Genomic DNA, 14,856 nt, shown 5'->3' with positions numbered 1-14,856 from the left:
CTGGCAATGAAAAAGTCAGTCTGCTATATAAAGTTTCCTGGCTAGAGCTCTCATGGTAAATGTGTCTTGATTACAGGCATGCTTTTGACCGTTCTGCTGCTGCTATTGCTTCAGGCAGCTGAGACTGAAAACTTGGAACGCACTGACACTGAAAGCTCTTCCAGGCTTATAATAGCCAACCTCTTTGGAAAATTAGCTCATAAAAATCACAGTGTAATCCAGCCAAAAGGGCAAGAAGTTCCCTCCCTTTTAGATGTGGGCAAGTCAGCTCTTCTTCTCATGCCTACGGTCAAAGACAAAGGAGTGCATCCAGTATAGTGTGTATTCTAGATGTGAATCTAGTCCAAAGGAAGAGGATGCTGTAGATACCTGGATGTGACAAATTTGCTTGTGCTGCATCTACTAAGACAGACTACTAAATATAACGAGCTTTGTGTTTTAAATAGTGAACAGGTTTCAGTAATTACTAGAGTAATGGAAAATTGTCTACGATGAGCATGTGAGTGTCAGAGCCCAGAGATGTGGTACAGGAGAATCTGAGAGGAATGTGTGTAGAATGCTTAAGGTTTTATCTCATATGCTGAAACGGTACCCACAAACAAGCTCCTGTGATAAAACTGTAGCATTTGCACACCTTTAGAAAAGGACAACAGTAAAAACAGCCAACTTAAAATTAAAGGAAGCATTTGCCCTGAAAAATGTGAGCACACCCATAAAAAACTGTTCATAGTGATTGGGCTGGGAAAATCTTGCCAATTTCTGTGACAACATAGCATGCATGAGAGATATTTCCATGTTTATAGGTACTTGGAAAAGCAACAGAGAATTCTTGAGTCTTCATGCTCGAGCATGAACCCTGGTTCATTCCAAGCCTTCCATTGCATGTTATATTCAGAATTAGACCCATTTATTGGGACTGGAAAACTTGGTAGGTGTTGCTCAGGCACTTTCACTGAAATACCCTGATAAAGAAGGCTGTCATTCTAGGAAGTATGTTCAGAAAATGATTTGAATATTAAAAAGCTGTAAAATCACAACAGGAGATGAGGAGGAGGAGATTTGTAGGTGCCAAAGGGTTGGAGTGAAAAGTCTGTTTACAGATTAATTCAGAGTTTTTGATTCAAAGATTTATGTATAAATGCCTTTGAGCTCAGAACAACAACAACAAAGTGTAGTTATGTGAAGCCTAGCACCAGAGCTGTGTAGTTTTCTATATGTATAATAAGAGTGTCATTCCAGTGGCCTGTATAAAAAAAAGCAAAGAGGGACCAGGAACATTAAATTACAATGAAGTTTTCATTCCCTTCATGTTAACAAAGCAGACTTGCTGTTAGCGAGCCTCTATGCATCAGTGGAGAATGAACTGCCCTGGGGGACTATGTAAACATGGAATACAAATCCAGCCGTGCACAGGGATGGAAAATTGACATGTGTTTCAAGTGATGACGGATTGATGCTGGCAGGAAACACTTTCCTTGTGTGGAGCTTTTTACTTTTTGGAGAAGTACCATGATTAACTAGTTGTTTTGAATAAAATGAAAAAACAAGCAAGCTCTAGCAGTTTTGATTGCATGGTAATTTCACGTATTGTATACCTACTTTTATGGTATACAACTAAGATAGGAAAAGTTCAAATGTGCTGTTTTCATGAAACTCTAGAAGTGAGTGCAGTTCAAGACGTACATTGTTGATCTGTAACCTATTAAAACCGCTTTGTGACTCAAATTTCCACCTCTGTGAAAATGACCTATTAATGCTTTGTAGGACTACCTGGAAGTTTGCATTTTGCAGGTCCCTTTTAAGCGTAAATTGTGTCATCTTATTTTTCGAGGCAATGTCTTCAGTGGGTCCATAGCAAGTCCTGAATATATACGTATACATCCTGATTTTATTCCCTTTCCCCATCTTTATTCCTTCTTTCAGATAAAATTCCTTAACGTTTTTCATTACTGCCTGGAATCTGCAAAGAAGTTTTAGTTTCTATTTGGAAAGAAGTTATGTTATCCAGCCCTCACTGTAAGGAAATGCTGTCTGATAGAGCTTTATAATTTACTTTCTCCTCTTATGAGGTGTTACCAATTCTGTCAACCTCCGAAAGGCAGTAGAGTTACTTAACTTTAGTATATGTGGTTCTACAGGTTTTATGAGGAATGGTCTTCTCCCACATTTTTATCCATAGTAATATCAAAAAAAGGGCATCCATTTTGAAGTTTGGCAGGCAGGTCTTTCCTAAGAACAGTAATCATCACTTTTACGCTTAAGCTATCTGTACAAGCATCCCTTCAAAGTTTCCAAGCTTTTGTATTTCCAGTGACGTTTCCCAAATATCAGCTGAACGTGACTGGTAGGAACTTGTGATGGAATGGTTCCTGCAAGTGTAACTATAGCGACATAAAGAGGGCAGTACACAGATGATACATTCAAAAGTGTATATGACAGAGAGACTGGACTCTTGAATTATTTTTAACTTGGTTAAAATACTTTTTGTTTCAAATATTGGTCTAACATTTGTTCATTTAAAATTCTAATGTATTTTAAACTGAGGTTTAAAATGTAGCCTGTTGCACAAGTCCCATACAGTTAAACTTATCTGGACATTCAACCTCTCCAGTTAATCTATGGCATAGATTAGAATAACTGACATTAGACTGGCACTGGAATTTTATTTATAAAGTAATTATATTCCCATATAAAGAATATTCTTATAAACTCTTACTTTGCTTGTGATACCCTCAAACTTATTAGCAGTAACGCTTCCTTTTGCTGAACGAGAGTTCTAGATTTGTAATGGTAAAGCAATATTTCTAATACGAATCAAAAGACTTTTGACGCTTAATGTTGTAAATCTGCTATGTGGCATTAGTGTGAAGAATAAAAGTATTCTAGAACTATAAATTAATTTTAGTGACTTAAAACATCTCTGAGATTGTTTTAGCTTTATTGTTTCTAATAAGGTAATTAGAGAGGTCAAAATTACTGTGCTGATAAAGAGGTTAGAATAGGGATTTCACAAGACAGGAGGAAGACACATCTGATAAGGACCAGCATATAGCAGAGTTGGACCTTCTGGGCAGAGAACTGAGGTGAAACACTGCAGAGGGTAAGAGTGCTAGGATTGATGAAAAAAGTCTGTGTCAGACCCATGAATGTGGGAAGGGGAGATCTGGCAACTAAAGACTTGAGAGAAACTGAATGAATTAGGTATTGGGGAGTGAATGGGACTGCCTGAGCAAGTAATGAAAAGTGAATTGTGAGGGTCTACTAATAGATAAGCAAGGAGACCAGGGAGAAGGAAGCTTGTGGTTTGGAAATGAGTTGGATTTAATGGGCAAGTAGCCTGGAAATGAGAGGAGAAGCCTGAGAAGTAGAAAATAATACAGACCAGGTGAATGAAAAGGAGAGTTGGACCAAGGAGCTCTCAGGAGAGGGGCTAATGTACCGGCGACAGGTATTGTGCTTAGAAGAGGCCTAAGTTTTATGTTGATGTGTGAATAACACCTTAAAGAGGAAAACCCCATCATTTTGAACATCTTGTCGATAAATGAGCACGTTATGTTCTGTACACTTGTTTATTGAATCTACACCCTCATTTGATCCATTTCATGCATTAGGTCATACTATTTAATTACACAGCTGTGTTGTCTTGTCCACAGGACTCGTGCAATTACAGACTATTACAATAATTAATGCATGTTAACATTGAATAATTGTGGCACAGACAAGTTTAATTTTTCTGTTTGTTAACAGTGGAGGGATTAGCTTTGCATTTGTTAATGCACTTTTTTGAACTATAGTATATGTACGTGTGCAATAATGTGGTGAGGAATGCTGTTGTATTCATACAGTGCAGTTCAGATGTCTGTTGACATGTTTCAGGGGATTGTGATATTCCTCTTATTTGTTTTGAATATCATTCATTGTGGTAAGTTCTGTTTTCACTAATTCAATATAAAATTCATAAACTTTCTTAATTTTATGAAGTGTCATGCTTCCTTTGACATTATTCTGTCTTTAACAGTGTTGCTGAGAGGTGCCCTTTTGCATACTTGCTCTGTGCAGTGCAGTCAGTCTGGCTGAAGCTTCTTGTTTTACATTAGTTTACATCTGTGCTTGTATTTTCAGTTCAAATCCACACCGAGTAAGAATGTGTCAGTGGTGGGCTGGATGGTGATGATGGCAGATGACCCTGAGCATCCAGATCTCTTCTTATTGACTGATTCTGAGAAGGGTAAGCAATGTTAGCACCAAGAGTGCAGTAATTACCAGAATAAACATGTCCTTTGCCGAGGTATTCGTAAGAAACTAAATGAAATTGGAAGGAGTTTACCTTTTGGTTCTTCAATTGCTTTCCATGATGTCATGTTTGCCTTTAGAATGCTATGGGAACAATTGTCTGTGGAGAATCCTTAGAGTCTTCAGTAAGTTCTAAGAACTCTCCAAACTCTAACAACTCCAGTTGTGATTTTTATTGGAAGTATTCATCTGCCTTCTTTTAAACTATATTTAGACCACTCAGAGGTATTTTCACATATGTGAAAATGTAAGTAACAATAAAAAAAAATTCAATATTCAGCTAACACTAGGTGCTTGACCAGTCCCCTCTCCTCTCCAAATGAAAAACAAAACCCAAACGAAACCATCTGTTCAAATGTAGCACTATTACCAGGAAAAAAAAAAAAACTAGATCTTGACTGTTTTGCAGAGAAGCCTTGGTTTCTGTTACTCCAATGTAGTTTCAGTTTACACTGTGAAGAAATTGTTACTTTTCCATAGCACTTCAAACTATGCAGAAAGAGCATCATTAGAATTTCCGATAAAGGAGCTTAACATTATTTATTGCTTTGTCTCCTTCAAGTCTTAGTACATCTTATTTCCTAGCATCTGTTCTAGCACCACTGATATGTGGTGTAAATTATGAATGCTTGTCAGCTCAAACTCAGCAACAGCAACCTGGAATGTTTTTGTAATACTTGGCCTTTCTAAACTCAAGCAAGCACTGTATAACACCAGACACTGAAAATACTAGCCTGAAATGTATCGATATGTTTAGGAACAATTTTCAAATATTTTCAAATGTAGGTTTCTAGAGTGCATTTCAGTGCTCTCTCGCACTTCATTAAAAAATTATGAAATGATAATATAAACAAATTGCAGTAATGGCGATGAAGAAAAACATTTTGGTTGTATGGTTCTGGGAAATGTTTTGTTCTTTCCTAGTTGACACTGGTGTTAGTTGAAATCTAGAATGCTGGAAAGGAAGACAGGTGAGCTGAAACTTCTCTCGCACTAGGTCAAACAATTAAGTTGCAGCTATGCCAGACAAAATGTAAAGTTATATGAACCTTCTGCTATTAAATCTTTTCATAATGTTTTAATTTAGAGTTATTTGAATATGGGTAGGATTTAAGTATGTAGTATTGTTTGTGTTTCTTTATCAGTTTTTTCTCTACCTTTCTCACTTAGGAAATTCATATAAATTTCAAGCTGGAAACAGAATGAATGCAATGCTCTGGTTTAAACACCTGAGTGCTGCCTGCCAAAGCAACAGACAACAGGTGAGAGCAAGATGTTGAAAAGGAATATGAACTGTTAAGAGCTGAGAACTGATAGATCTTCAAGATGACCGAGCTGTAACTGATCACTTTCTATGAAGAGCAATCTACCCTGAGCAGCCTGTACATTGATTTCACATGCTTATTGATTTGCTTTAGCTTTCCCATTTGTCCCTTTGCAGACAAGTCCTCAGAGCTTCTGTGGTAATGAAGAAAGATTTGGGGCTATCTTGAGGCTAGTTTAAACCAATTGGGGAAATGGAAGGAATGCTCTAAAATATCTGTCCGAGTGGCAGTATTTTTGTCATTGCCCATTTTAAGAAGGCTATTTTACAGTTATATAAAAAGCTGTAAACTGTAGCATTCAATATCAATTCCAGGTAACTCTCTCGTAGTGCCATTTTTCAGGTCTTGCGCATGCATGTTTTCTGTTGTTTGTATGTATTTCTAAAATGTATAAAAAATGTTTAGTCCTGGGTACGTTTGGCAGGCTTTGAAAGCAAAAGTAGAATTTTCCATGAATCAAAAAGGAAGATAAGACTACTCCAACCCCTATTAAATTCTGTTCCCATAAGAATTCTTACTGACCTTTTTCATCAGCAAAATCCTTTTTAAGTTACCACTTTGTCTTCCTGAAATTTCCCTTTTTGTTTGCACGTTTGTTTATGGCGTTCCCAGAGCAAAAGTACTACTGAATTTCAAGGGGAAACAAAAGGACCTTTCCCGATCCTTCTGTGCTTTCTTGTTCATTTCTGCTTCTGAGAGAAACCTCAGGAGTAAGGAGGGTTGCAGAAGCTCCCTTGAAAGTATTTGAGACAGTGCAAAGGAGAGGAAATTGTGTTCCTGGCTGGAGAATGCGGGAGTCGTAGCAAATAGTGGCAAAGAGTTTGCAAGAAAGTGGTGACTTTCAGGCAAGCCTGTAAACTGCCCTCTGAGGACAGCTTTTATTCATTAAGGCTTAACAATACTATTTAATGCAAACTTGTTTAAAGCATTCGGCTCCTAGGTTGTGCAAAAGCAGCAGGCTTAAGGATCTTGGCGGAGCCTCCTGTGGAAAATATGACAGCAAAGTAAAGATAAGCGTAGGAGATTCTAAAAGAAAAAAAGGAGGGGAGGATTAATGAAAAAAAGACATACAACTAAAAGGCCAAAACCCCTGCTACCACAACTTGTTGCATATTTTCTGTTTTCTGGCATGTTGTGTAGTTGTACTATATGGGTTCTTGCGGCATAGTTGCTCCCATAGAAGAAGCAGTGCTTCACGCAAACATTAGCTTACAAAGGTTGGTTTACCAAATGAGTTAAAAAAAAAAAAAAAATCCTGTAAATTTTTTCTCTAGATCATGATTTGACTCCTGAGCAGTGCTTTCCCTAGAAAAATGCCTTATGGTACTGTTTAAAATGAAAGATCTTGTTTGCTTGTTAACAGTCCGACTGCCTAAGAAAGACTGGATGTTTAAATATGCTTTCGATAAAGTATAGACACCTACCCAGTTGAATAATATTGGGAACTATTTTAATAGATATTATTTTTAATTTTAATAGTGGAACTTTAGCCCAGTTGATCATTTTTGCTTCTACAGGTAAATGGTAAATGCAAAGCAAGAAATGCTTGCTTCAAATCTGACCAAATTGGTTATTTATTGACAGTCGTCAGGAGTGTGGTGGCTCTTTAATAACCTGAGTAAACAAGAGATGTTGCTGTCAGGCAAATTCCTGATGGGGAGAAAATGGTGATATAAACTAATGTAATGCAAACTAGCTTTGATCTTCATGAAAGGGAGTGATGTCTGCAGCAGGCATTCAGGTTTCCTATGGGAAAAGCCCAGGCAAGTGTTTATGCCTCATTTTTTAAAATTAGTCTTAAAAATACTAGAGGGCCTACATCAATCACTGACCTGTGTGCCAAGAATTCTCTAGCTGGGACTCAAGTGAGAAGGTTCTGCTTGTGTAGTTTGGTGCTGAGATTTATCCTGTTAAGGTTGTTTTGCTGACAACTTAAATCTTAAATGTCATCAAAATTATTAAGATCTATGGCCATATAATAAAATTATAAACCATGCAGCAGTTTAATATTTTGGTTATATCTGGGTTTTCTACAGCTCTAAATAGATTCGTACTGCTGAATGATAGTTGCATTCCTCCTCTTTTTTTTTTAAATAGAATGAGCGTTAACGATATGCATTTAAACAGGTGGCTAGTCTGTGAAACACTGCAATGTAAGTAGGTACTACCCAAAGTAAAATCTGCTATCATTTATATTTTTGTTTTCAGGTTCCTGCCAACTTGATGACCTTTGAATAATAGGCTAATTCAAAACACAAAAAGAACAATTTGAACCATCTCGTAACTGAGAATGAGGTCCTGATGAAAAACGTGCCAGCTGTATCGTGTGCCAGAACAGAGCCTGTCAATTCGATCTCTGAACTCTGGATCCCTGAACAAAACCACTAATGATTGGGGAGTAGAGTCCCCCAAATTAAAAATGGAGTTGCAACATGAATTGCCATGGACCATGCTTCATTATATTCTCTGAACTGACCTGTGGAAACCACTGCCTTAAAGAGTGAAAGGAAAACCAACATGAAACACCAAATAGTGTGTGTGAAACTTCTGGCGGTGCTGTGCTTGAGTTAAATAGATTGTAGCTAGTTTGAGTTTCTTTTAACTTTATACTAATTTTGAAAATAACTCACCTTTTTAGGCATTCTTAAGAAAACAAGTAAACTGGTATTTGAGTTGTGTCAAAAGCTATGTATGAACTGGGTAAAAGAGGTACTACGCATTCTAGAGATGTTGTTTAGACTATACCAGGAGTTCTCGATGGGAGCTTGTCCCAGGCACACTTAGCCTGGAGCAATGTTATTTCTGTCAGACCTACAACTATAAGAAATTAACAACTGCAAGTTTAAAATAGCAGTAAGCTTGCAAACCTTAGTACTGTATGGGAGCCATATTCCCAATGAGTGGCACAAAGGCTAAGCCCTTACCAAAACTTTTTTTGGTACGTTGTTACCTAATTCCTGGTTAAAAACATAGTTCACATGATTTGGGTGGTCAGTGGGTGTGTGTGAAAGAGACAAAACTGAAAGCACTGTTGGGTCAGAACTGAGTGTTTTCTTCCCATTTTTTTCTACACCTGTCACTCTCCTACATACAAAGGTTGAATGACAAAAAAACCCAACACCTGGGTATAGCTCACTGAGACATTTTACTTCTCTGGGTATCAGTTAATTACCAGTTAGGGACCACTGTTAGTGTATGGTGTTTCGTAATATCGCTTAAGGTCTACGTTTTAAAAAGATAGAGGCACAATTTCAAGCTTTCATGTTCTCATTTGGCAATAATTGATTTTATTCTCTGTCTTGGTCAAAACAGTTGACGTTGTGTGGTATTGATAACATGGCCTAAAGCAGACCTTACATACAGAAGCTCTTTTGATCTTCAGGCAAATAATTAATTTATTAGAAGGTAGGATAACCTAAGGAGAGAAAAGGTGTTGGACTATCAAAATTCCATCCTTGACAGGAATAATTCTTGGTCACTGAAATTACTCACAGAGAAAAACATGGTTGTAAAAAGGGAGCCATGCTTTATATGTGTGTTTTATGCTTAAGACTTTGATTCTTGCTCTATTTGGGTTTCCTTGTCGTCACCTAGGTGTAGTTTCCTGGATGATTAGTCTTTCTTTAATCTTCAAAAACATGATCTTTGTAAAGCAAGGAAACATTGTCCAGAATATGACTCCAATATCAGAACTTTGAAGTCTGTGAAAAAGTAGTAACTGTTCCATTGACATTGTGGTTTAGTGGCCGTAAATACGCTTGCAGATTCCACCATGAGTACTCCTTTTTAAAAAGAAACAAGCTACCTACCAGTCTGTGGCAGAGTTCTCTGACTATCTAATAAAGGTTTCTACTAGTAGTTATTATTTTGAGAATGTACAGTTTGTTTATTGCATCTGAGTAGAAGCCTATAAATTCACTTCTTGTTTTTTTTCCAGAGTTAAATTAATCTCTTAATGGAAATGATTAATTCCTGATTTCTGGGCGGCAAAAAAGAAGGATAATCGAATCTCACAGTAAAAAACAAAAACAAAACACAAAAACCCCAACCACTTGGTGAGGTAGAGTAAAGGGTAATAGGCTGGTTTATGTTTCCAAGAATTGTTCTTGTGAATTGGCTCTTGGTAGAAAGAAAACAGTAGAAGGATGCTTCTGTCAGAATTATACCAGAAGCACCGTGGGAATTTATGTCCCTTTGCAATTTTTTTTGTTGTTTTGATGGGGAATGAATAGTCTGTTCTGATCCTGAAGTCATGTATTTTGGGAAGGGGTTGCTTGTGCTGAATCCCTCTGCAATTCACACATCTCCCAAGTTTACCCATGTTGGGTGTATAGTAAAGACAACATCTTCGTAGCCAGCAGTGTTACTGTAGTAGACTTTGCACAACTGTAGTTTTGTTTTTTTCAGTTTAAAAATTACTTCATGTGTGTTTCTTCTCAACAACTAGGTGTTTTTTAACAATGTTAACTAATTGGTTTTTAACAATCTTTACTTTTTTAAGCATTGTGGATAATAGCCTGTGGATTTTGAATTTTTAAATAAGCTATTACAGGTTCATTGCAGCATAGCTGTATCTGTTCTTCTGTTAGTGAAAGGAAACATGCAACTGGGAGCCACAGCCTGACATCAGACAGCTTTGCTAAAGACAGAGCCAGGTCAGGAGGTGTCATTTATTATTGGTTTTTTGTATTTTTGCAGCTGTTTTGAGTTAGGTTTTTATGGTAGGAAGATGGTGGGGAAAACAGTTCACAAATCATCATTTAGTGAATTGTTGCTGTTACCAACTCTCATTGTTCATAGGCCTCCTACTCTTCCTTGTTTTTTCTACCCTCAGATATGCTGGTTTTTGTGGGAGAGATTGAATATTGTGGGAGGAGTTTCTTAAAATATGTAGCTAGAATAGCTGGAGTGATTAATGACAACATGGAAAACATTATTGGCAGTTGTTACAATGAGTAGTTCAGTACTTGCCTATTGTTTATCTCCTATTTAGCCACGTAGTCCTACAGGGCAACACAAATACTGAAACGTTACATATTTTGCGATTAATGGTGCTCAGAAAGAGGTGGTGGTTTTGTTCCCTGAGGGAGAGCTGCCTCAGCTAAACTTTGGAAAGACTCAGACAAGTCAAATACACTGTAAAGAACGTAGTAATACTCTTTTTTTAAAAAGGGGTTGAAAAATTAAATAATTAAAACCAGTGCTGAGAAAACAAGGACAGCAACGAGCTCATGGTATTCAGGTAAGACTGTCATCCAGACTACTTCAGATAGTTGGCAGTTTCTCTTTGATTTTTATTTTTAATGTATTGCTCTAATTCTTTATCTTGTCAATAACTGCTGAAATACTTCAGCCAATATTTGTCACTTTATTTCTTAATGTTTTGAATTTGAAACTAAAGATGCCCATCACAGTTCCCTGTTTTGGAGGCATATGAGCAAAAACTATTCAGAGTAGATCTTCGTACCAAGACTTCACATGGAAATGTTCATCTCCTGCTGACTGCTAATCACTTTGTTAGCTAAAATAACAGTCTTGGGAAAGATTGAACAGCAGGGAATGTCTGCTTTATGAAATCGGTGCAGCGCATTAGAAATACTTAACATTGCACTGGTTGTTGAATACTCACTGCTAACCTTTACCTTTCTAACTTAATCTGTACTACTTTTGGCTAGGTTTTTCAAACCTGACTTCTATGCCAGTGTTCTTAGAAAGCAAACAGGGAGATTTCTTTCTGAAAAATTCTGATCATTTGAGTAAACATAGCTCATCCCAGACATGTATTTCATTTTGCAGACATTTCATGCCAGAGGAATATTACTCGGGCTATTATGATTCATTAAGTGTTTAGGTGCAAGTTATAGACATTAAAACTACAAATACTAAATGAATGCACATAAATACTTAATGAATGAGCTTTAGCACCCAGATTTAAACTTACTGTTAGCTCCTTTAAATTGCTGTGAAAATCATATCCTACTTAAGAAAGATTTGAAAAGGAAAATACTGTGATGGCAGACATTATTTGTCAACTCTGCAGCTGGCGTATGAAGCAGCCCCGTAGTTACGCAGATGTTTTAGCCTCCTGCTTGAGGAATCAGTGTCTCTTTTGGGGAATCAGCCGATTTACCTTTCCTCCTCAAAACATAACTGCAGCGCATTTGAACTTTTACCAAGAAAAGCGTTTATAGAAGTATGCATATTTGAAAACATATCAGAAGCAAGAGAAAGCATAAAAAAACCACAGCAGAATTTTATTAGTTGTCTTTTCCTCACTAGAAGTAAATTAATCTAATCTAATTTTCCTTGCAACATCAGCCTCCTCTATTTGCATTGATACATTTTCAACAATAGTCCTCCTCTATTAGTATCAGACATAACAAATGTTAAAAGGAAATGCTTTCCCTTCCAGCAGAATTAATTGCAGTTTTTTGTGCTGCTAAGGCACTTGAGGAGGTGAGGTCCCTTTTGATAAAATGCAAATTGATCCTATGGTTTTGGTTAACTGTAGCAAATCTTGTCCAAATCAAGATAAGATAAATCATGGGATGTTGTTTCTTCTGGCTCTGTCAGTGGCGTTTTTCTTGATTCTTTGTCCTTTTTTTTTTTTTTTTGGTATGCTAATTCACCAACATTAGTAGTTCCAGTCTTTTCCATAGCCGGCTGTAGTATGCTGCCTGTTGCAAGTATCAAGACACCACGGCTGGTACTAAATCACATCAGTTAATTGCATAGTTTCCCTACAAGGACAAGTTTAAGAAGTTTTGTTATTATTTAAGTATTGCCCTTTTCCTTTAATTTTTCTCTGAAAGTGGCTTGTGCAGAAGGAGATTTGGCTTGAGAAAGCTGTCATTAAAAGAATCTGTACGAGTGGACATTGAATTTGTTTGTAGGAGTTATCCTTTTTTTAAAAAAACACCATTCTAATTTGTAATGCATCAAGAGGGTGAGTGCTTGGATTCAAGGAGGACTTTTGTCAGTGCCTTATTATTAACTTGAAGACCAATTCCTTTATTTCAGTGCTGAGAGTACCACAATGTCAGACTAGCATACTCTGTCCTTGATGTACCAAGGGGTAACATTCCTTACAGTCATTGCATTTCTGCAGAAGTTAGTCGTTTTGGTCAATGTAAAATAGTTGTGGCTTGAGTTGCTTTAGTATTCTTTTTTCTGTATTTGAATAGCCTCTTTTTAGGAAGAATACAGAGGTATTTGGTAGCTTGGGCTTGTTCAGCTTTTATCAGAAGTAGCTCAGACTTCTTCAAAATTAATTTATTTTTATTTTGGTATGTCTCTAAATAGATTTAGTAAGGGGGAAAAATTGAAAAGGGTAGTCCAAGTCATAGTCTAGACCACATGAACTTAAGAGCTCACATTATTAGAAGGGAGCTTGCTTCTTTTGCTCTCTCCCATTTTGATTTGATGAAGCTTTGGAAGGGGAAATGAAAGAAAGAATGTCTTGTTCTTAAGCAATTAAATATTTGTTTTTCTGGAACACATCCTTATAAAAACAAAGCAGTTTTACTATAGTGTTTATAAATTCAGATGTTGGAAAGGGAAGGATAATTTGAAAATTAATCTTACGCTTTCTAAGAATCTTCAAAGACAATAGAAGGGTTAGGTCAAAGGAGAAAAGACAAATTACTTAGTTCAGCCATGCCTGTTGCAGAACAGAGCTGACAAGTTTTCTTGAAGTTATGTTGCTAAGAAAAAAGGTGTAATGAAATGCAAGTTCCTGCAGATCATGGCATGGTTATGGCTGTTAGCCTGATCTTGCCCTTGAATGACTAAAGTGGCGTAAATATTCTGTTTCCTTTGTGTGTTTGATTAGCATATTATTTCTCTATATTTGGGTAGGTTCTGGCCTTCACATGTGTTTCCTGAAGGTATTTCTTACCATTCCAAAGCTGTTCACAGATAAAACTGAAAAGCAGTGTATAAATCGATTAACTACACGTTGAAAGAAAGGGTTCTAGGGTGCCTTGTTTACAGGCACTTCTAGCTCCTGTGGATATGGAGCATATCCATTCAAATACTACTGTACTGAGGTATGAAAAGCACCAGGAAATAATATATCTGCTTTATAATAATTCTGTAAGGACCAACCATCACTGGAAAGGGGATCAAGGTTGTCATGCAGTAAACACAAGCCATTTTTAATATTCCCTGCTGGCGTGAGACATTATAATGGTAGAGTGATTGCACTATGATCTCATTGAGTGATGTGCAGTTTGGCTGTCCTCTGGCCTTTTTCTTCAACTTTTTTAATACTTTATTCTGTGTGTGCGTGTGAAAATTGTGTGTTTGCATAAGCTAGTTTAAATGAATTTAAGTACAGGTTTCAAAAATCTTTCCTACTGAAATAAATGATTTAAAAGTTGGCCTGTGTCTGAAGTTTTAATTTCTCATTAAAAAACTGCATTGGTACTGCAGCCAGGTTTTGCAACATGGAATTTGACTGTCTTTCAGAATGATGCTGAGATCAGCTGGAATTTTAGTAGCTTTTTTCAATGAACCTCTGAAATGTAGCATGTAAATACACCATTGTCTGTTAGACAATGAACAAAAGAAATCCAGAAACTAGCAGGAAAACACAGTTCATTGGAGAGATGTGTGTTTGGTTTCAGAGATGATTCTGTTAAATGATGTGTTTTTTCTCTCCATGGTAGTTTATCAGATTTTTTTCTGTTGTCTCTATACTTACAGATGTGATAAATTTAAACTCGCTGACAGCAGTCATCGGGCAGATTGGCTCTTAACTTAAGGAGCAACTACTCGGAAGATAAACTAAAAATGAAGAACAAATGAATAGCATACAAAGCCTTGTACTACATTAGCTTTTTGTTTCATGTTGCTTCTCTACTTTCTGTGCCTTTGTAATTCTGTTAAGCCTTACTGAACAGGATTGTACCGCCCTCAGTGGGAAATGCTGTGGAGTGAAATGCTCGTCAGACTGTGAGCCTTGGGTTCCTTCTCGGTTTGTTTTTTTTTTCTCCTTAATGGAACAATTAATTTCAAATGTATTTACAAAGAGAGAAGGAATAAAGTAGATTTTTGTACCCCCCCTTTTTCTTATTTCCAGATTACTGAATTTGAGGAAATGCTTTTTGCTCAATAGTGTAAGAAGAAACACAGAATTAATTAGCTGGTGATTTGTATTTTCCTTTTTTCGTTGGTTTTCAAAGCTCTTTTTGTTACTCGTCAGTTTCTGGCAAACACATATTCTGATGAGCCCCTT

At 36.8% G+C, this 14,856-nt stretch overlaps 1 protein-coding gene across 8 annotated transcripts in view; it reads left to right on the top strand.

Moving 5' to 3' along the window:
• Positions 1 to 13,998, top strand: part of RALGPS2 (Ral GEF with PH domain and SH3 binding motif 2) — a 134,195-nt gene extending 120,197 nt beyond the window's left edge. For all 8 annotated transcript variants that reach the window (XM_087731432.1, XM_087731433.1, XM_087731425.1 and 5 more), the window contains 3 exons: positions 4,123 to 4,228; positions 5,464 to 5,555; positions 7,827 to 13,998. In XM_087731432.1, coding sequence (XP_087587558.1) covers positions 4,123 to 4,228; positions 5,464 to 5,555; positions 7,827 to 7,856 — 228 coding nt within the window. In that variant the 3' untranslated portion in view covers positions 7,857 to 13,998. The remainder of the gene's footprint in view (positions 1 to 4,122; positions 4,229 to 5,463; positions 5,556 to 7,826) is intronic.
• Positions 13,999 to 14,856: the final 858 nt, after the last annotated feature.

The sequence above is a fragment of the Nipponia nippon genome, unplaced genomic scaffold (genome assembly GCF_047370975.1).
Source record: "Nipponia nippon isolate SJK-2023a ecotype South Korea unplaced genomic scaffold, ASM4737097v1 scaffold_5, whole genome shotgun sequence".
NCBI lineage: Eukaryota > Metazoa > Chordata > Aves > Pelecaniformes > Threskiornithidae > Nipponia > Nipponia nippon.
The sequence above is the reverse complement of the archived record's forward strand: the minus strand, read 5'-3'. Positions and strand labels throughout refer to the sequence as shown.